This window comes from Salminus brasiliensis, chromosome 15, assembly GCF_030463535.1.
Source record: "Salminus brasiliensis chromosome 15, fSalBra1.hap2, whole genome shotgun sequence".
Taxonomy (NCBI): Eukaryota; Metazoa; Chordata; class Actinopteri; order Characiformes; family Bryconidae; genus Salminus; species Salminus brasiliensis.
Genome location: NC_132892.1, coordinates 29,287,799 through 29,310,925, shown reverse-complemented (window position 1 = coordinate 29,310,925; position 23,127 = coordinate 29,287,799). Strand labels below are relative to the sequence as shown.

At 41.7% G+C, this 23,127-nt stretch overlaps 2 protein-coding genes across 5 annotated transcripts in view; both read left to right on the top strand.

Moving 5' to 3' along the window:
- meis1a (Meis homeobox 1 a) overlaps positions 1-9,900 on the top strand; it is a 34,800-nt gene extending 24,900 nt beyond the window's left edge. For 3 of the 4 annotated variants that reach the window (XM_072657578.1, XM_072657577.1, XM_072657574.1), the window contains 4 exons: positions 3,102-3,160; positions 4,919-5,008; positions 5,508-5,595; positions 6,769-9,900. In XM_072657578.1, the coding sequence (XP_072513679.1) occupies positions 3,102-3,160; positions 4,919-5,008; positions 5,508-5,554 (196 nt within the window). In that variant the 3' untranslated portion in view covers positions 5,555-5,595; positions 6,769-9,900. The remainder of the gene's footprint in view (positions 1-3,101; positions 3,161-4,918; positions 5,009-5,507; positions 5,596-6,768) is intronic. The other variant, XM_072657575.1, reaches the window with a different exon arrangement.
- Positions 9,901-16,280: 6,380 nt separating this feature from the next.
- Positions 16,281-22,351, top strand: etaa1a (ETAA1 activator of ATR kinase a). The gene is made up of 6 exons (XM_072657404.1): positions 16,281-16,631; positions 17,605-17,730; positions 17,872-17,945; positions 18,616-18,725; positions 19,052-20,907; positions 21,764-22,351. Exons 1-6 carry the CDS (start codon positions 16,451-16,453, stop codon positions 21,883-21,885), a joined length of 2,469 nt encoding a protein of 822 aa, XP_072513505.1. The 5' UTR covers positions 16,281-16,450; the 3' UTR covers positions 21,886-22,351.
- The last annotated feature ends 776 nt before the right edge of the window (positions 22,352-23,127 follow it).

Below are 23,127 nucleotides of genomic sequence, written 5' to 3'. Positions count from 1 at the left end.
TAAAATAAGTAAATAAGTTAATAAGTCAATAAGTACAAATGTATGTAAGTAAGCCATTATGTAATTAGTCAGTAAATAAATTAGTAAATGATGTAAGTAAATAAGTGAGTAAATAAGTATCAAAATAAGTCAGTAAATAAGTAGGTATGTAAATGAATATGTAAAGAAATAAATAACTTGGATGCAGAATCGCCAGAAAATGTGATGCGTCATCTCAGGAAAACTTGTTGTATGTTGGGATAATGAGACAAATAACTCAGCATCTCAACAAAAATAACTCATTTATTCATTTTCACAGAAAAAACAGGGTCAATAAAGTATGTGCATCTGAAGTTTTTAGATACTTCTGTAGGTGTTTGATTTTACCTGAAAGTTACTTTGAAAGTATTATTTTATAAACTTATTAGAAATTATTAGAAACAACAACACAGGGAATTAATAATGTCAGCACTTTTAGAAAACTCAGTTCAAGCCTGGACTTCAGTTTCAAATTTTTATGATCCATAACATTTAAATTTCAGATTCAATAGAGTAAATTAATTCTCAACTACAACATTTTAATTCAAATTTCCTTTCATTTCAAACTATTTTTTAAACATGAAACAAATAAAACACAATGACAGAAATGAAATCCAGTGACATGGATAGGATCTGTATTCATAAAGGTATTCAATTAATTCAATTAATATTGTAATATTTATGGTATAAATGGTATTTTACACCATTTGAAAGTGGCACCCTTCCTTCCCCTTATGTTACCTGACCAGGAGAAGACCAAGAGAAATGATCCAAAACCCAAAACTCTTAAAAATGCTATTAATGTTGCTACAAATGGTTCTTTAAATTATGCTACATAGAAGAACCATATTTGATTCCATAAACAACCATGTTTGTAGTAGAGATTTGGTTTGAATTTGAAGAACCTTTCGACTGGAAAATGATATTTACATTAATTAAAAATTCTCCCCACTCATTCACGCTTCTTTATGAACCATTTGAAGTCTCCTTAATTTAAGTGTAGTTTCTTTAATGTACGTTAAAATGAACACCCCCTCCTCTGCCTCTATAACAGTAGTTCTGAGCTTCAGTCCTAGAGCAGAGGAGTAGTGTTCAGCACTGCTACTCTATAAAGTTAATACTTCAGTAGAGGTTTGGGGTGTAGATGTTACACACAGGGTCGATTCTTGCTATTAAACGACTAAAGAACCCTTGAGGAAGAAGCTTCTTAAAGAATCTAATGTATCAGGGTTCGTATCGGTGATGATATTGGCACTAAAATATAAGACATCACTGAGAGCTTCATGCAGCTTCAGCTTCGTTTACGTTCCTCCAGTTGCCGAAGCCCCTGTTAGCCTTCTCTGGTCATCTGCGCTGCTGATGGGTTCCTCTGTGAACTGACCCTGTACCTCATAACCCCCCACCCACCTTTCTGAGGGAACATGAAATGGACCCGCCCGCCTGGGGTGAAAACGGGCCACATAAATCATGTGCCGACCAGGGTGCTGGCACCTGGGGGTCAGAGGTCAGGAAGGGGGTTTCAGGCTGAGAAAGACCAGAGCTGCATCTCTGCTCAGCATGTGAGGTCATGGGGTCACAGGGTCAAAAGGTGAAAGGTGAGGCAGCGCAGGGGAGCTGATGCTAAAAGCTGATCCTGGGCTGCGTCTGAACGCTGACATCACTCACACTCACACTGACCGCTGCGCTGACCCCGCGGTACCCAGATACCCAGGTGATGTTCCAGTGTGAATCTCTGACCTCAGAACATTCCAGTCCTGGTTCTTCAGGAGACGATTCAGAGCAGCGCCAAACCTAAGCCTTCACCAGTGGTCTGATTACATTAATCTGGTAGAACTTAAAATTTACACTAAGATTTATTTTTTAATTTGTTTAAATTAATAAATGTAAATAATAATGTTTGATTTTTTTATTACAGATTAGAAGTTATCATTTTATTTTAGAATAAATTTATATATATATATATATATATATATATATATATATATATATATATATATATATATATATATATATAAATTAATAAATTACCTATATATACCTATAATTATTTCTATATAAATTATAAATTACATTCACTTGATTTTTTTAGAACTGAGTAGAACTTCCCAATTCATTAAATACATTTTTTTACAAAATTTATTTAAATTAATTTTTACAGTTATGTATTTAAAAAATATAACATAACAATCGTGACAATTCAGTTCTGTTAAATTCTCTTCATAATTCTTTTTTTTAAGGAATTTTTTTTTAATGATATTAAAAATAATTATATTATTTTACTACAATTTGGAATTCTATTTGAAAATGTTTCACTACAATTTTATTATTTTAGTATCATCCAGTACTTTTTAATTACAATCATTTGATTATTTCTGTTGAACTCAAACATTTGACACATTTTACCAAGTTTCAGTTTCTTTCAATGATTTTGATACTTTTTTTAAAAATTGTACATTTTAATATTATGTATTAAAAATTGACACTTTATATATTTATGTAAAAAAAGTTCAGAATAATTGTGACAATTCAGTTTTTTCTAATTCAAATGATATTTTAAGACGCACCCATTTCTGACACAGGCATTTGGTTTCTCTAAATTCTCTCTACACTCTAAAGTCACTAGCCAATACCATCCACTAAATAGAGGGATATAAAGCCCTGCAGCACTGGGAGCAGTGGAACTGACTCCTCTAGAGTGCTGGAGCTCCAGCCAATACCACTGGGATAAGTGGCATTTTTTATCTGTATCTAATCCTTCATTATCAGTACCTAATCTCACTTATGGTCTTGTGGCCAAATTCCATCCAATCCTCACAGCAAGGTTCCGAAATCTGGTGTAAGGCCTTTGCAGAAGAGTAGGGAAAACAAACTTCCTATTTTTAGCCTTGATTTCGAAAGCAAGTCAGGAGGATCAGGTGTCCACAAACTTTTGGACATGTAGTGTAGCTTTACTGGAATGACTGTGACAATAACAGTAACTCTTTCTCTCTCTCTCTCTCTTTCACTCCTCTCTCTCTCTCTCTCTCTCTCTCTCTCTCTCTCTCTCTCTCTCTTTCGCTCCCTCTCTCGCCCTCTCTCTGTAGGTTCATCAATGCCAGGAGAAGGATAGTGCAGCCAATGATTGATCAGTCCAATCGTGCTGGTAAGTCGAGCTGCTCTTCCTTCTGGCCCGCCTTTCTTCCTGCTCTGGCTTCTGTTTATCTCTCCTGCACTCTCCCTCCCACACTTCCACTAAGTGAGTGTAATACAAACGGGGGGGCGGGGGGGTTAACAGCGCCGAGGGTCTGTTTTAAGGGGTGGAAAATGAGTCACTGGACCAGAGTGATACGTCTCACCCTCCTATTCTTTCAGTCTTCAGACCTCTCCTGTCCCTTACTCTCTCTCTCTCTCTCTCTCTCACTCTCTCTCCATCCCCTCCGCCCCCCTTTTCAGAGCTGTCAGAGAGAGCTGGTCTTTTTTCTCTTCAGCTATAGTGAAGTTTATGGGCTGTGAGGGGGGCGAGGGGGGTTGAGGGAGGTTTCGCCTGCACTGGAGACTGGAGGGATGCAGAGACGAGGGATGGAGGGATGGAGGGAGGTGGAAGGGAAGTTCAAAGGCATTTCTGAACCGCTGCCCTTACACCAGTTAACCAGACCCAGCCCACAAACCCCTTACTGACTGTACTGTAATGGGGAGAGGAGGGAGGGAGAGTTCTCCTCATGGAGTCTAGTATTATTTAGAGTTCTCCTCAGATCAACACCTGGTTTGGTGGTAAATCAGGGCTTAATGATGGTAAATCAGGTGAGCTGCTGCTGCTGCTGCTGATGGAGTTGAAAACATCCTCCACGCTGTGCTGGCTGGACTGGGGGGCGTCCAGGAGAAACCTGGAGGAACCGAGCTCTGTTCTTCAGACTAGCTTACCAACAAGATCTCACTACTTTCTTTCTTCAGAATGAGAAGCTCTTTATGTTCACCTGCTTTATCTGCTCTGATGAGATCTGGAGCTTCTACAGTAAAAGTTCTCTCACTGCTGAGAGACTTGCGTTATAATAATGGGATTAGGGGCCTAAAACACAGCACAGCACTGGTTTCATAAGAATTTTGATTGATTAATATGTTTTTCGGTCAGTTCGATCATATTTATTTGCTTATATTATTTAGATCAGGCAGTCGAGGCTCAGTGGTTAGAGCTCTGGGCTATTCATAACAGGGTTGTGGGTTCCATACCCGAGCAAGCTGCCACTGTTGAGGCCCTTGAACAAGGCCCTTCACCCTCTCTGCTTCCCCGGGCGCTGGAGTTGGCTGCCACACACATACCGCTCTGGGTGTGTGTGTGTGCTCACTGCCCCTACTTCACTAGTGTGTGTGTGTACAGTGACAAATATGTGCACCTTACCTTAGATATATTGATTTACTATTATATATTTAATCTATGTAATGTATTTGAGTTATGACTTATGCCCCAAATGTGGTCAATCAGCCAGCACATGTTTGGCATCTGAAATCTGCTTCTTTATTTTTTTAAACGATAAATGCTAGGCTAATGTTGCTCAGAAACACTGGACTTAGACTGTCACCAATCTCACATCGATAAATACTGGCCCCAAAAACATCTCCAGACCTGTTGAGAACACATCCAGATCTTAATCCGTCACAGTTTCTTTAAGCAAATGAATTCCGATTTGGACCATTTCTAAAGAAGAGATTGGTGACAGTCTAAATTTAGTGTTTGTTAGCAACTTTAGCCTAGCATCTCCCGTTCTGAACCATAGAAGCACACATCGGATATCGAGCATGTGTTGGCTGAGTGAATCTGGGGTCAGTGGTGAGTCGTGTTCATTAGATTTTCCCCCAAACTGTTCCTTTTTAATCTACATCATATCTTTAATGTTCTCCTGATGCCGATCCTCTTCCCGTGCAGTAGGTCACAGTGGGCCGTACCCTCCGGATGGTCAGTCCATGGGAGGTTACATGTTGGATGGATCAGCTCACATGGGCCCCAGACCCCCAGGTGACATTTCTAAACCCTTATCACACATCATTTACCTTCATTATACATGATCATTTTTGTATTTGTTCAATAGTAAACTTTACACAATTCCCCTCTCACTCAAATGTTGGTGTCTGCAGTTTGCTTCGTTAGGTTTGTACTGGAGATACAAGGATTTTCCATGTAGTTTGCAGTATGACTACAATTTGGTGGCCACAGACTCACATGCATCCACAGCTACATTAGCCTTGTAGCTCCAGTGCAAACCCAAAGTAGCTTGAAGACTTTGGATGAGCGACTGCATTTGTCGGCTGGCCGGTGACGTTGCCTTGGCAGCAGTTAGGAAAGAGGCGGTGGCTGGTTGCACATGTGCTGGAGGAGGCATGTGCCAGTCCTCGCCCTCCCAGTGTCGGGAGCGTTACCTGTGATTGAGAGTGTTAACGAGAGGGTTGAGGGATTGGCTAATCTAAAAATCTAAAATTGGGTTTTAAGTCTGAGCTGTGTTCTCTTTGTCTTTCAGGATCCCTGGCTGGGATGGGAATGGACACCCAGTGGCACTACATGTAACCAGTGTGTGGTCCAGTCTACCACACCTACCTGTCAGAGCGGTCAGTCTGAGCATATTTGGGTACAAACAGATAGAGGAGTACTGCCAATAGAATAGGACTCTCTGTAGTAGATAACCACCAGCTGCGAAGCAGTGGAACTAGCTGTGTTCTCTGGAATGATGGATGGTGCCCAATACAATACTTTTGGGAATGGGTTAGGGAGTTGGGGTTGATGAGGTGAGGTGGTGAACATCCAACACCCTGACCTCACTAACACTCTTAAGGCTAAATTTCTGGACTTCTCTGGACAGCAGAAACAGGTACTCCAACAAAAGCAGCCTTAATGTCAGAAGAAACATTGAATGAGCAGGTGTCTCAATACTTTTGTCCTTGAAGTGTAATTTTTTGTGCTAAATATTGTGATATCATATTTTGACCATATTTCCCACCCCTATGACAAAGAAGGAGAGAGAGATAGAAGAAAGAAAGGAGAGAGAGCTTGTTAGTGTCTCTGCAGGGGTCTCTCGCTCTCTCTCACTCTCTCTCTGATTGGTCAGTCTCAGCACTATTCAAACAATACATCTGTCATATCCCATAACTCATACAGATGACCTCCACGCCACTGTATGTGAGGAGGCACTGAGCTGAGGCGGGCTGACCTCTTCCTTCTTTCACTTATCTGCTCAGTTATGATAATAATAACAATAATAATAATAATAATAATAATACATGGAGTGTGCTCATTAATATACACCAATCAGCCATAACATTAAAACCACCTGCCTAATATTGAGTAGATACCCCTCATACCACCAAAACATCCCCATCGAGGAATGGATTTCACAAGACCTCTGAAGGTGTCCTGTGGTATCTGGACCAGCAAGACATTAACTTTAAGTCCTCTAAGATGTGAGGTGGGGCCTCTATGGATCGCATCAATAGGCCTTGGGCGCCCCTGACCCTGTCACCGGTTCACTGGTTGTCCTTTCTTTCTTGGACCACTGCATACCAGGAACACCCCATAAGACCTGCCTGATGTTCTGACCTCCAGTCATCTAGACATCACAGTTTGGTTGAGTGGCCAGGTGCCACTGGAACCAGATCGTCAGTGGTTTTAATGTTATGGCTGATCGGTGTACTTCCCATAAACAGCTAGGCTTTACAGTGCACATCTGCAGATAGTTCAAAAGGTCAAAGTAGGAAAACGACTGATTCCTTTCTCGTGTCTTGCAGTATCGTAGAGGCGGCCTATCGTCAACACTAGAAATCCCGGAAACCCCAACGAATGAATTACCTCTCTGTGGCTTATGGAGTGCCGTGGCCTCACCGCTGCAGAAACACACAGCCTGCTGTTCTCCAGGACACCATTAGAGCCTTCAGGTTCAACATGGCTGCCTCAGCTGGAGTCTGGTGTGGACTGGGAGATCAACTACACAATATTTCCAAAAGTGTCTGGAATTCGGCTGCATCCATAGCTGCAGCAGGATGGCTCAGCTCTGGAGCAACCACACTTGAACCCTAAGGTGGTGAGCATCAACTGGTGTGGTATGAAGCCCTCCAGCACTGAGCTGTGCAGTAGTGGGACTATGTTCTCTGGAGTGATGGAGCTCCATCCACTAGCTTTGGGATGAGTTGGGGTTCCAGAACTGATCATCTCACTGATGCTCAGATCCTCCCAGCAATGTTCTAACATCTAGTGTAAAGCCATCCCAGAAGCACAGGGGCTCTCTATTATTACCCTTGATTTCAGAAAAAACGCTGGACTTAAGAGTGTGTATCAACAATAATAACACAGATCTGAGGAGACTGTACTGAACCTCCTGAGGGGTCTGGAGACCAGACACCCCCCCCCCCTCCAGAATCAGGTGACTTCCCTTTAGTTGCCTTAAGGAGTCCTAAACTATGTTCATTTCACCAGCAACAGGAGGGCTACTTACAACACCTAACAACGGACGGACTCTGGTACATTGTGACGCTGCAGAGACTGAAGATTGCAATGCAAAGAACAAATAGCCTGTCCAGGCTCCGCCCACAAAAGTGTTTCTTTCGTAGCAACTGTTGCTAGGCTAGGGAGGTTTACAGATAATTGAGGTTTGTATGAAATGAACACAGCGAATTTAGAAACACTGATGGGGATGGGCAGCATTGATATTTGCAGATCTGATATTCCCATCAAAACATATTACAACTTTATACGTTGTTTGCAAAAGTTTTGACACCCCTGGTCAAAATGCCATGTTTTGTTCATTTCTACATTTCTAAAAGTGAACAAAAGGACAGTAAAACAAAATGAAACCAACAAAATGTCACAGTGCGAAAGCTTCAGCAGGATAAAGGAAAATATGGGTTCCATATAAAGGAAAGTATGGCTACCTGTCGCGCTTCTGAGCCGCTGTGAAGCCTAACCATACACCCCCATGCTAACTCCCCTCAGTCTGCAGACTTGATTTCCAGTGTTTTTGTGTCGGTACAGTCAGTCAACACCTTTAGGAGGCACCGGACTAACCTAATAAATCATTTTAGCAAGAGCTAGAACTTTATCCAAGCATGCTAACTTGCCAAGGCAGCATCAGCCAACGGGTATCGGCTAATTGGCCTGATTTACAGGTTTAACTCGGGTCAACACAGGCTAAACCTAGCTATCCGGCTAATTTGTGCTAATCCTAGCTAACAGGTCAATTTCAGATTTAGTCCAGGCTAAAACAGGCTAACCCTACCTATCTACCTGTGTTGAATTCATGCTAACTCAAGCTAACAGGTTTAATTCCAGTTAAATTCTGACTAAGACAGGGTAACTCAAGCTAGCAGGTTTAATCCAGGCTAACGGCTAATAGCTAATAGTGTTTCAGAGAACACAATAGCTGCCAGTAGGACTGAAATTAGGATGGGGATGTGAGGGATGAGCTTCACACTGTATGGACGTGCTAGTTCTGTGTTTACATTGTCACGCTCAGAAGATGTTTTGGAGGCAGAAGAAATTCCTAATTAAAGATTTACAGGAGAGGTGAGAGATAAAGATCTGTGGTAATGTGAAATATGACCAGGGAACAAGATCAGAAAGGTCACATGTGAATGGGACTTTTAACAACCTAGCAACAGTTGCTATTAAAGAGTGCATTTGTGGGCGGTGCATGAACGTGCCTGTTAATCCCAGCTGTCCACCAACGCCGATAGACGCTGTTATGCGGTTGAATGCAGGTTGTGACATCAGAATCAAATTTGATGTCTAATGCCAACGTCAGTTTGATGTAGAATAAGAACACAATTCAACGTCTGTCTAATGTTGGATTTTGCTGTCAATCTGGTTTTCATTTTTAAGTAAAATTCAACGTCTGTCCAACATTGGAGCTTGATGTTAACTTAGTGGGTTTTTTTTTTACAGACATGTGACTTTGATTTTCAACCAAAATTCAACGTCTGTCTGATGTTGGGTTTTGACTTCAACCTAATGTTGATTTTTGACGGAAATGTGACTTTGATTTCCAACCAAAATTCAACATCTGTACAAAGTTGGATTTTGATGTCAACCTGATTTTCATTTTAAACTAAAATTCAATGTCTGTCCAACATTGGAGCTTGATGTTAACTTAGTGTTTTTTTTTTACAGATATGTGACTTTGATTTCCAACCAAAATTCAACGTCTGTCTGATGTTGGGTTTTGATGTCAACCTGGTTTTCATTTTTAACTAAAATTCAACGTCTGTCCAACATTGGGTCTTGATGTCAACCCAATTTTCATTTACAACTGAAAGTAACATCTGTACAATGTTGGATTTTGATGTCAACCTGATTTTCATTTTCAACTAAAATTTAATGTCTGGCTGATGTTGGAGCTAAATGTCCATCTAATGTTGATGTTTGATGAAAATGTGATTTTGTTTTCTAAAACAAAATTTAACGTCTGTCTGACGTTAGAATCCAGTGTCTTTCTGACGTCTGGTGCCCGCTGGGATGAGTGTTATCAAGGTGCAGTGAGGATTTAGAGGATATCTAGGCGCTGACTATGAGCTTTCAACAGTTCTTGTATAGTTTTCTATCATCACAAACAATAAGAGCAAAAAACAAACAGATGTTTACCTTTATAAACGAGTTACTGACGAATTAACGTCACATGTTGAGTGAATGTTTGCATTTCCTACGTCGTCTTCTGCGTTTGGTTATCTCCTACAGTAACGGTGCTCAGAAACACACAAAACACAAATAACATTTGTAAATGTTCTGGTTTTGATTTGATTGATATATCTACTATGTTCTGTATTTTCGCACTATGCGTGTTTCTGTGTGTGTGTTTGCGTGTGTATGTGTGTGTGTGTGTTTGCGTGTGTATGTGTGTGTGTGTGTGTGTTGTTTTCATAAAAGTTTTTACCTCAGTAGCTGTTTCTGAGGCCTGATTTTGTACTTGGTGTTTGTCAGAGGGTCCTCCACACTGGAGCTGAACCAGGATGCCCCCTGCAGGACACTTCAGTCACTGGCCAACAGCTTCACCATCAGTACAGCTTCACTACCCTATAACAAACTACTGATACACACAGATTCACCAATTAGGACAGATCAGAGAGGAGGAACAAAAGCAACAGAAAAAAAGAGGGAAAATAAGGTGAAAAGAAAATTAATTAAAGAAGTAACAAAGGAAGAATAAGCGTTAAAATGAATTAACGTAAAACTACTAAAACTACTAAAAGACAATGAAAGAAAGTCACACAGGAAGAAAACAAATTAAACGAGGTTTAAAAATAAAAGAAATAGAAAAATACAAGAAAAACATTTAACATTAAAAAAAACATTAAAACTTACATTTTAAACTTACATAAAAAATTACAGTAAAGTGCATTCACAAAACATTAATTTTATTATTTTAAATTTTTGATTGTTTAAATTTATAAAATGTTGATTTAAAAACAACAAAAAATCACAAAACAATAATGACAAGACATCAATAAAATTACATTTCAAAAATCAAATTAGAAAAACAATCGTAAGAATTTCATTACAATAAATTACAAGACAATTCATTACATAAAAACTAACTGAACACAGATAATTAGGCTTCAGCAGAGTCAACTAAAGGCAGAGTTGTTACAGAGACAGACAGACAGACAGACAGAGGACGGAGGAGAAGTATATGTGCGACTTGAAGAACCTTTAAATTAGTAAAGAACCTTTTCAGAAAGTAAAGGTTCTTTAACCCTTTAAAACATTCCTCACACTCATGCAGCTTTCTTTTCTTTTATGGCTTCACTCAAAGAACCCTTTAAAAGACCTTTATTTTTGAAAGAGTGTACGGTATGATCTTCATATTAGTTAGTGGTCAGGAACCAGTGTAGTGGTGATGGACAGTAATGTACAGAGAATCTGAGTTTTGCATTCATTTAACAGACAGAGAACAACTGTGAATAAAGAAATTAGATATTAGATTTAGAGTTTTAGAATTTTGTAAAGAATAAAACATGAGAAAGGAGTTCATTAAGGAGTTGAGTCGTTACTGAATAATTACTACTTCTTAAACAATTAGTAGATACTTAAAACTATGTAGCTACTAAGTAATTAGCAAGTACCAAATAATTAGTACCTAAATATTGAATAGTTACTGCATAATTAATAATTATTGACTAATATGTAGATGCTGAATAATTAGTAGTACTGAATAATTAGTAGGTTCTAAATAATGACTATTATAGAATTGAATAATTACTACTTACTGGATAATTAGTAGAAACTGAATATTAGTACTTATTGGATAATTAGTAGGTTCTAAATATGACTATTTCCCGAGTATTGACTACTTACTAAATAACTAATAAGTACTGAATAATTCATAGGTACTAAATAATTAGGTTCTAAATAATGACTAGTTACTGAATATTTGCTAATTAGACACTGAATATTTACTCTATAATAAATACACATAAAATGAAAACTCAAAAATCAGACTGGGGTTCAGGGGGTTCATTACCCCAGCAGGCCACATTAGATGTGATTAAGCAGGGTGTAGTGGGCCATATGTAACGTGGTGTAAACTAAGGGCAGTCCACCATATAGGAAATGAAGGGTTCGGATATCCTCCTGGATCAGTTACACCGTGTGTGTGTGTGTGTGTGTGTGTGTGTGTGTGTGTGTGTGTGCGGTGTACACTGTATATAGATTGCCCCAGTGGACGCCTGTATAAGGGCAGGAAGCTGCCCTCATTTGAACGACTCATTAACATCATTTAACCAAGACACAAGAACATGTCAGGGCCATCGGTTTAGCTCTGGAGGCCTCACTGCTTCAGAGACTATAGCCAGCCCCTATGGGAGCCTGTTCACGTGACATAATGAGAACAATCAGTTTTAAAGGCATTTCAGTTCGCCACACTCAATGAGGGCAGTCATCAAACGGTCACAGCGGCCTGTATATTATTTATCACAAGATCACAGTGATTAAAAAGTCTAATGTACACAGTTTTCCTCCTTACCTCAGATGTGTCCTTAGGGAGCGATAATATACGGTTAATATACGGACACTTTTAAATACAGCGCATTTCATTACAAACTACATTGTATTTCACAATGTTTTGCCAAGAAATAAAAATAGCAATAATTACATAAATAAATAAATGAATTTAAAATATATGGGGAAAAATTAAACACAGATATGTAGCATTTATTAAACATACTACATATTTTTATATATAAGAAATCATTGGATAAATATACCATATTTTGTAACTGAGAGAACTAAAACAGAGCCCCTGACATAACAGAATTAGCGGTTAGCATTCACCTCAGACTGAGGAGAAAATTGGCTAGAAATCAGACATTAGCTAATGCTAATGTGCTAAACCACATACACGTCTAATGTAGCTAGACATTACCTGTTAGCTACATTAGCCTTGTAACTCCTGCAACCGACATTAGCTTCATAGCTAAAGGCCACCACTGTGTTCATAATGGTCACTCTTCAACTCTGGTCACTATGTGGTCACTATTCACTACATAGGGTTTCCCACAGTCATATTTAAAGGTTGGAGCATCCCTGGTCAAGTCATATGCACTATATGGACAAAAGTATTGGGACACACTTCTTAATTACGGAATTCAGGTGTTTGATTCAGTCCTATAGCCACATGCATGTGTATTCAATCCAGCCCCTAGCCGTGCAGTCGGCCTTTCTTCCACACATTAGTGAAAGACTGGGAGGTTCTGAAGAGCTCACTGAACTCCAGCGTGGTTCTGTATGTAATAGGAGACACCGCTGCACCACCACCACCAACAACAAGTCAGCTGGTGAAATTTCCTCCCTCCTAGATCTTCCTCCATCAGCTGTGAGTGGTGTTGTGGAACCGTGGAAGAAACTGTCCCACACAGAGCCCTGACCGCAACCCCATCCAACACCATCAGTCTGTCTGACCTCACAAATGCTCTTCTGGACGACTGGGCAAAAAACGTCCCACAGACACACTCTCTCAAACTCTTGTAGGAAGCCTTCCCAGAAGAACGGAAGGAGTTTCAGCCTGATAGCGTCTGTCTGCAAAAGGGGGACCAACTCCATATGAATGCCTATGGGTTTAGAATGGGATAACATGAAGCTCCTGTAGGTGAAATGTGGAGGTGTCCCAATACTTTTGTCAATATAGTGTTTTTTTTTTTTGTTTGTTTTTTTTGATTTTACATCCTTTCAGTGTTCAGGTGGTTCTGTGAGGTGTCATGGTTCTACATACAGAACCACTGCCTTTACCGGAGAACCTTTCGCTACCAGAGGTCGTTAGCTACCATTCTCCTGATGACATCATCAGGAGCTGAGCTAACTGAACAGTGGCCATTCAGTAAATCACTGACCTCTGTAACCCACTGGTTCAGAGAAGGGCCATCCATCAAGTAAAATACTAGAGCTGTGTATGTGTGTATGTGTGTGTGTGTGTATGTGTGTGTCTTAGCGGGGCACACCCGGTGTGGACAGACACATAAAGAACAGTTAGACGCTGAGCTAGCCTAGCCATGGTAGCGAAGAGCGAGACGAGTTTAACGTGGCAATTAAACTGCTGAGGAGATTTACTGGCCGTGGATCAATGCTAACTCATGAATCCAGCCTTGTTCACAATGAGCTAAGAGCACCGAGAGGAACAGCAGGAGTGGCTGTGATATACTACACTGAGGCTGAAAAGGCACTGCTGCTAGTCTTTCCTCTGAATACAGAGAAGCCAACAGCCTGGGGTGGGTTTGAGGGTTGAAAAGCGTGTTAAGTTTGGTCATCCTGTCCGCTAATGCCATGCCATCCATGTCCAAATGTTTGTGGACACCCCTTCCAATGAGTGCATGTATCTGCTTTGAGTTGCAACCATTGCTGCTGACACAGATGTGCAAATACACAGAAACACACACACAAACAGCTTGTCTAGGCCAGGATAGGACTCTCTGGAGCACCTATTGGTACCATGCTGCCTAATGCCATGTGTGGGCTAGAGGGGTATGAAGCCCCCCAGCTTTGAGCTGTGTTCTCTGCAATGATGGATGGTGCCCTGTCCAATGCCTTTGGGGTACTTGGGGAGTTGGGGATGATGAGGTGGGGTGGTGATCATCCAACATCCTGACCTCACTAATGTTGCTGTTGTTGCTGAATGCATTCAAATTCTCACAGCAGAGACAGTCACTCCAACAAAAGCAGGATCAACTCTTTTTAACATCCTTGATTTCAAAAGAAACAATGAATACAAGCAACTGAATAATAGTGTCCCAATACTTTTGTCCACATAGTGTATATTATGAACACTGATACCCACAGAACTAACAGTCTTGTAGGAACTCCTATAATGTTTAACATTGTCAGATTTCATTCAGCCCTGTAGATTTTACTGAACACACACACACACACACACACACACACACACACACACATGCAGGCCTATGGTGGGTTTAGCTTACATGCCTGACAGCACCCACTTATCTTATGATGTATGAGGTGGCATTAGCGAGGTACTGGGGATATTGGAGAACACAGAAAGATGAAAGTGTCCACATGGGAAGATTAATGTCCTTTAATTAATAATATAAATGAAACATTAATTTAATTAACTGTCTAAATAAAACAGGCTCTTTTTGGCCACTCCCACTTTAAGACTGATATATATGTAAAATGAGCTCTGTTCTGATTGGCTGCCCTCGATTGTGCCCCCTTCAAAAGCAGTCCAGGCCGAAACACTCTTTGTAACTTCAGTATGAAAGGGGGCGGGGCTAAAATGCTGTAGGCTGAATAGAGAGATCATCTCTGCGTTCCAAAGCCTAGGCTGCACCATGGCAGGGCGGGTCCTCGGTAGGACCTTTCTATGAGGACTCCTTCTTAGCAGCCTATCAGTCACACAAATCGAACAGTATAATGAGGAGGCGTGGTGACGTCACCTGAAAGGTCCCGCCTCTTGCAATTGTGGCGTTAAACTCGACGCCTGCTGCATTGTGCCTCTTGCATTTTAATTTCTCCACAGAAATGAATTATAATGATTAAAACTAGCTGGAGGCTTTGTTTCTTGCCATTTTCGTGATGCTGTTTTTAAGCCCTCTGAGAACTGCCAGGAAGAATACATCAGTAGTGAAACTATGGGCTGCATTTCTAAATAATTGATGTCTAATTTTACCGCATATTCTACCCAATTTGGAAGGTCAATTACCCGACCCCTGTTCTTGTGGACTCCCCCTATCAAAGCAATGCCCCCAACACTAGCAGAGTGAAGACTAGCACGTCACTTCTGGCACATGTGAACCAACATCATACTAGGAGCAATGAGGGGATGAACATCAACCCACCCCTGAGAGAGCAAGGCCAGTTGTGCTCTCTCTGACTCCGGCTGCTGGTGGCAAGCTGCACAACCCAGGATTCGAACCTGTGATCCTCTGACCACAGTGGCAGTGCCTCAGTCCACTGAACTCCTCAGACCCCTGTTTAAGAAGGGTCATAGGCTTTGGATCGCGGCTGTACTGTACTGTACTGGGTCAACAAAACAACTCATTAAAAACAGGCTGTTTTGCAGCTTCATTTCTATAAATACCCAACTAAAAAATGAACATTACATTGCTAACATATTATAGCATGTTTCTTTGGATGATATAGGCCTATTAAAAGTCTGGAGCAAAGCAAGCAAGGTGAAAATACTGTTACAACAGTTATTATAGCTCAGTATAAATATTTAAGAAATGTCCCGTCTACTATATAATATACGAAATATTAACAGCAACCAGATTGCAGCTTCACCAGGTTATTGACATTTATGGCATCCAGAGTGACTTACAAGCTAACTTGTATAACAGAGGCGGGCCAATGTAGTGTTAGGAGTCTTGCCCAGGGACTCCTATTGGTGTAGCGCAGCACAGTCACCCAGGCCGGGAATCGAACCCCGGACCCCCACAGGGTGTTAGAGCACACTGGCAAGGAGTGGTGTTATCTGTTGCACCACACCAACCACTAGTTATCCTTCCATGAGCCTCATTTGATAGGTACTGACCACTGCATACCAGGACTACCCCACAAGGCCTAGCCATCACAATTGGGCTTTTATCAAAAAGTCTCAGATCCTTATTCTTGCTCATTTTTCATGGCTGATTGGTGTGTTTTAACATATTTAACATATTAACATCAATCCCATCAATCTCACTCTGCAGATTTGTTAAACGTGTGTTAATTCATTTTAGAGTATTTTTAACATCAATTGCGCATTCGTTGCGCAGAGTCTACGTCCTCGAACGTAGACGCGCGTTGGTTCATGGGAGCGAGACGCTGTTTGGCGGCTTGCTTGAATTCGTAAACAAAGCGGTAACGCTGTGAATTTATGGCTAAAAATACACGATAAACTACAAAAACTCGCAGTTAAACCGCAGAGATAATTAGGTCTGGGCTCTACCACTTTTTATAAATATGTCGTGTGGCTGTGGGTGATCGTTAAACAGCATGAACGACCGAAAGAAGACGAGGAATGTCAGCTCGACCCCGGAGCAGAGGGACAGTGAGCCAGGCGACGTTTCACAAATCGTCCAAAGCAAGTCGAAAATAAACAGACTGAGGAGAAGCCCAAGACCAAGCCAGCCACAGCCACGATCCCAGGAGGGCCTGAACAGTGGACCAGTAGCAGGTAGCTGGCTAAATCTGGGGACTAGAGTAGCTAGACGAGCTGAGTAAGCTGCCTGCATCGTCCTGGAGTTGCCCTGGGAGTAACTGGCGATGCCCCGGGGTCCAAGCACTTGATCATCCAGTAAAATCATATCATAAAATCATCGCTGTCACGCAAAAACCTCTCATCTCTAAAACAGGCTATTTTACAGGAGAAGGAAACTTCGTAACTTTCACTGGAAGTCTGTGTAAAAATACTCAAGTTATTTTAAAGCATTTCTATTGGTTCATTCATCTTCAAATAATGTCAACAATGTAGCTAAAAAAGACATCTGTCATTTTCACAATAGGTCAAAAACTGAAATATTACAGTTACAAATGGAGATAATAGGTTTTTGCATACCAGCGACTACAAGGGCTGGCAGATTGGTTCACGTTACCCTCAGTGTAGAGGCAGTTGTGAGCCTAGAAAGGTGCCTGGGTAGGGGTGGGCGATATGGTAAGAATGTCATATTGTGATATTGAAAGAAATTTTCATGATGCAAAATATTTATCACGATATTTTATCACACCGACAGTAGTGTCAGAGGTTTTTTTTTGTCATTAAACAGGACTAATTACACTATTGTATAGTATATCCTCAATATATTGTCATATTGCCCACCTATGTGTCTTTAGTAAAGACATAAACAAAGTAAAGTAATTAAAAAAAAAGAGTACTGTCCAATATTTATTGCTTAAGTTGTCTGGCGAAATGGAGAAAGCTTTGTGAAATATCTTTCTGTATATATATATATATATATATATATATATATATATATATATATATATATATAGTGTGTGTGTGTATATATATATATATATATATATATATATATATATATGTGTATGTATGTGTGTGTGTGTTTATATATATATATATATATATATATATATATATATATATATATATATATATATATATATAATGTATATGTGTGTTTGTTTCTAATCAGATTTCAAAACACCCACCCGTCTGCCAAAGGGCAGATTCAGGAGCGTGAATACTGAGGAGTCTCCAAACAATGATCCAGAACTTCAGCATGACATCATCTGGGATCCCAACTCCCCGGCGACTCCCAGTAGGAACAGCAAGTTTAGTTCATATCAGAACATCAACACAGCCACGCTTTCAGCTTAGTAGACAACTTGTTAAATTAATGATCACGTTTCATTATAGTGTTTTGTTTACTTGATTTTTTTTTTATTATTATTTTTTCCAGGACGGGGGCGGAGAAGAGCTACAAATGTCAAACTGGCAGACATATCAGAAATTGTCAACCGGATAGCTCCCAAGGTGGATACCCAAAAACACACACACTGACTCTGTATGGAGATGTACAGTGTTCTGTGTTAGTTGTTAGCCTAGGGAATACTAATGTGTCTTCCAACAGTAATTCATATTTTTGTTCTATTTTAATACTGTATTATGTTATACATTACGTACATTAATTGTATTTGTGTTTATTCTGGACGTACATGCAGCAGTAGGAATTTGCTGTTGATCATTGTTTGCTGTAAAATTGTTAATGGATTTACGTTAATGACGGCCAGATTAGATAAACTGTATGGCAATCAGAAATACTGGCCGGTACCATTACCAGATTTTCACGTATCTGCTGATACCAAGTACTGATACTACCTCTGACTTAAATACTGGATAGATGCTATAAATCCTGATATTTATAGTGTCTCACTTTTTATAGGTTGTACTTTTTTATATCTGATATTATTCCCATTTAAGATCAAATAAGCTTGAAAGAATAGTGTTTACTGGTTGAGTAACTGCACATTTGAAATGTTTCAGAGCTGTGAAAAAAGAAGGGGTCGTGGGTGGGTCATTAAGCCTCATGGTATCGGTGCTCTCTATTGCCAATACCGATACAATGTGTAGGTGCCAGTATATTCGCCGATTTGGTATTGGCATCGGTGCAGCACTAGTATTATTTATTGTTTATGTATTTTAGAGCAGGAGGCCTGAAGAGGCAGAGTCTTCTTTGCTGCAATGGATTGGAGACAGTGCCATTCCGTGTACTCCAGAGGTTCGAGAACCAAGGCCCAAACCCAAATCGACCAGGTTCGTCCCTAATGCATGTCTATACCATACCATAACTGATGTACATTAGCCTGTTCAAAACATCCATCCTTAGACGGACAGGGTGGAGGGCAGCTGCTGCAGAAACAGATGGACTACAGTCAGTAACTGTAAACCCACAACATGAACCTGTGTGATGGGTGTTGTGTTTCTGATAAAATGGCCAATGAGTGGAGGTACAAGGTGTCCCCATGTCGTGCTATTTTTAATTAGATGATCGCCTAAACCCTCAGGAGTGTCCTGTTCACCGCATCTTCCGTCACAAGCCTGAACATTTGTCTCAGATTCTGCATTTTGTGCCCAAACAGACCAAACGTTGTGGACGACCTGCTGAAGCTGGCTAAGCAGTTTGACTTCAACATGATCCAGCAGGACGAGGCCAAACAGCAGAGCTGTGAGCAAGCAATGGACGAGGACCAGGAGCTGTTTTACGAAGAGAGCCACCCTCCAGCTCCACCGCAGAACAACCCCGAAGCTGAGAGCACATCGCTGGGGTCAAAGAAGGCCGGGACAAATGGCAGTGAGGATCCTATGGATGATCTGGCTCTTGTGCAGGCTATGGATGATGATGATGATGATGATGATGATGATGATCTGGACCTGCTGTTCGATGGTTCCACGCAGCAGATCAGTGGGCGTCTCAGCCAGGGTTGGAGCGGTTGGTCTCAGAACGTGGCTAAAAACACCCAAAGTACGGCCCAGAATGGAAACCACAGTGTTGGGAAAGGTGGTGCCACAGTAGCAGGTCCTACTAAAGCATCTGTTGCCACGGAAACGCTTTACAATAACAGCAGCCTCTCTGCTGGAGTGGCCGGTGCCCCCAACCCAGGTGCCTCTAGCTCGCCGTTTGCAGCTGCAGCGCTTGACAACTGCAGACAGGTGAGCAGCGCTGTTGATTTTGATGACGACTGGAGCAACGATGATCTCCTAGAAGATTCTCTGGTGTTTGAGATGACCCAAAACCCACAGCTTTTCTCCGCACCTCAACACAGCTCCACCCAAAATCAAACGAACAGGAGCGAAGGCGCCAAGAGCACCAAGGACACCAAGGACACCAGTGGTGCTTACTGTCAGCAAGCTAGCACTGCAGTTAAGAATGGTGCATCACAAGGGCCAAACCAGAAGCTCAAAAGCAGGCAGACCTTTCAGCTGGACTCTCAGCTTGGTCACCAATGGGATGAGGCTTCGGCAGTGTTGCCTAGCAACAGGAACATACCTTTGAAGAACAATCAGCAGAGGCAGGTTCTTCCTTCCAGCAAAACTCCAGCCGTTGTTCCCCTTCCAAGCAACTCCAGATCCAGCGATCCAGATCAGTGGATGTGTGACTTGTCTAAGGCTAGTGGCAAACCACAGGAACCAGTCAAAGTGCAGAAACCATCAGGAACACGGGAAGTCCAAACTGGGACTAAAACATCATTGGTTTCTAGCCCTAGCTTGCAGCCTCATACCTACACTAAGGTCACAAAAGTCCCTGAGGAGAAGCATCACCAACCAACCACAGAGGAACATGGCCTGAGCGACATTGCAGATGAGGACCTGGACTCCATCTTTGCGTCTGACGACATCTGGGATGACGGTGAAGATGATGACGACCTGTTTTGTGAGGCGTGCGAAAAGGTGGACGAGGTCACGCCCAACCCAGTTCCATCGCTGGAAACGTCTGTTGCAAAGCCCTCAGCAAAGAACGGTAGCGTACAGAGCAGGACCGTTGGTTCCTCCCTGAAGACAGTTCAGAACGCTACTGCTAACACGTCCCCTAAACAGGACAGCATGTTTGTACGACCGCATCCACCTAATAAGTGGATTAATAGCAGCAGCAGCAGCAGCAGCAATTCTGTTGGTTTTAGCACACAAACTCCATTGCCTTCACAGAAGCCTGCTGTGCCCAGAGCTGAAGCACTTAGCTACAGTAGCACTGGAGCAATGGAAAGTGCACTGGAGAACAGCAGGAACTCATCCAGCACTTTGTGTAAAGGACCTTATAAATTCACCCACATTAGAAACACATCAGGAACGGGGAGAGGAGCCTTTAGTGGTGGGCCGCAGCAGCAGGTCAACACAAGAGACGTGGCAAGTTCCCACCGGTTGGCTGACAGGGTTCCAGATGACCATCAGTTCAAAAAGCCGTACAGCAGCTTCAGCGCTTCTCCGGCTGTCGCCAAAGGTAATTCATTGTTTAAAAAAATAAAAATAAAAATAGACGGGTTACCATATGCACTGTATGTCCAAAAGTTTGTGGACACCCATTCAAACGAATGCATCCAGCTACTTTAAGTTGAACCCATATGCACACAGCTTGTCTAGTCCCTGTAGAGAAGTACTGCCAAGAGAATCTTGGGGATACGTTGTAATCCGATCACTCAAACCACATTCAGGGGAGGTCAGAGAAGCATTTGACCACATTATTCTTGTAGTGTGAACGCCAAAGCTTATCGATGTGTCCCTGACAGCAAAGCACCGCCCACATCAGCCATGTCACTGCCCCATCTAATAAAGTACATAAATCCTCTCCCCGTCATCCATAAGTTGGTGTGTAGCAGGTGTGTACGGGGCCTTTGGAGCAGATAAACATGAACCTGTTGGCACTGTGCCTAATACCAGATGTGGGCTAGAGAGGTATAAAGCCCCCCAACATTGAGCTGTGGAGCAGTGGAACTAACTGGAATGATAGTTGGTGCTCCATCTAATAATTTTGGGATGAGGTGGCGTGAAGTAGTGATCATCCTACATCCTGACATCACTAACGCTGCTCTTGTTACTGAATGCAATCAAATCCTCACAGCAATGCTTCTCCAAATTCTAGTAGAAGGCCGTAGACGTAGAAGTAGAGACAGTTACTCCAACAAAAGCAGCATCAACTCTTTTTAAAAGCCTTGATTTCAGAAGAAAGAATGAATGAATGAGCGGGTGTCCCAATACTTTTGTCCATATTGTGTATTTATGCATAGATTAAAACAACAGCAGAATAAATGAATGCGTAAACGCACAAAGGTCAGTGATTGGTATCGTCCATTTTCCAGATGTCGGCAAGGCGGTGGTGGGCAGGTGCAGTGATGCTGAGATCGAGAGGAAGAGGCAGCTGGCCATGGAAAGGCGGAGGCTCCGCATCACGGCCAGTCAGAACCTTCGAGCTCCGATATGACATCACGTCACCTGGGAAACGCTCAACAAACTGGTATTGTGCAGTTCGTCAAGCATTGCGCTGACCTGCTGAGGAACGGAATAGCAGCATGAAGCTCTTCACACTTCAGAAGAGTTCTGTAGAATAGAGGGGGATTAAAAAGGCCACATCTGAATCCCAGCAGCTGCTTATCAGCAACATCTGGCAAGTCCTCACCTGAATCTACGGCCTCTAACTGAAGGGAATCAAGGAATATTTGAACGTTTGTCCGTGCAGGAGCCTCGCTGCTGCGCTCTGCTGCACACTTCATCTGCTACATAGTTCTGGGTTATATAGTTGGGTTTGTATGCAATACTTCTCCAAATGTAGCTTATTCTTAATAACTGAGGTCCTGAATTCTCTTCTCTTCGTTTGTTCGAATATATTTTTTTATACATTTGTTTCTTTTGTACATATGCAGAAACAGGAAATCTCATAAAATGCACTCATAATGGAATGTGTTATATATTTAGGGTTAAATTTTAATATTTTAATCCTGTCTTTATTTTAAAAATAATAAAATATGTCTTGTCTTCGTCACTTATCTCTTGAAGACCTGTCGGAGGGTGTTGTTTTCAGTCACAGCACTACCGAAGGCTTTGGGTCGGTCAAACTGCACTAACTGTAAGTACTGCAGATACATTTGGTAGTCTTGCACGCCTCACTAGGAGTCGAAATCCATATTGTGCAGAATCAAACTGAGGTGCGCTAATGGACAAAAGTATTGGGACACCTGCTCATTCATTGTTTCTTCTGAAATCAAGGGTTTTGAAAAGAGTGTGTCCTGCTGTTGTTGGAGTAACTGTCTCTACTGTCCAGGGAAGAAGACTTTCTACTAGATTTTGAAGGAGCATTGCAGTGAGGATTTGATTGCGTTCAGTGTGAGGTCAGAATGTTGGATCCAAATTGGATGCAGCACCACCATTATTCCAGCTCGATGCTGAGGGGGCTTTATACCCCTCTAGTCCACACCTGCATTAGACACAGCACAGTGCTGAGAGGTTCTTGTGTGTTTACCTGCTGCAGAGAGGCCTGTTCTATTGGCAGTACTTCTCTACAGGGACTAGACAAGCTGTGTGTGTGCATTTGCACATCTGTGTCCGCAATGGTTGCAATGTAAAGGGGTGTCCACAAATCCCCCAGTCAATTCCTTTACTCCCAGTGTGGCTACCCTCACTGCCACCCCCGATAAAGCCACCATCAGCTCACATTAAACATTAATAA

Excerpts from the sequence above, each read along its gene's own strand:
- etaa1a (XM_072657404.1), top strand. The coding sequence starts at position 16,451 with ATGAACGACCGAAAGAAGACGAGGAATGTCAGCTCGACCCCGGAGCAG. Across the intron at positions 17,731-17,871 it reads CAACTCCCCGGCGACTCCCA|GACGGGGGCGGAGAAGAGCT; the intron begins GTAGGAACAGCA and ends TATTTTTTCCAG. Across the intron at positions 17,946-18,615 it reads TCAACCGGATAGCTCCCAAG|AGCAGGAGGCCTGAAGAGGC; the intron begins GTGGATACCCAA and ends TATGTATTTTAG.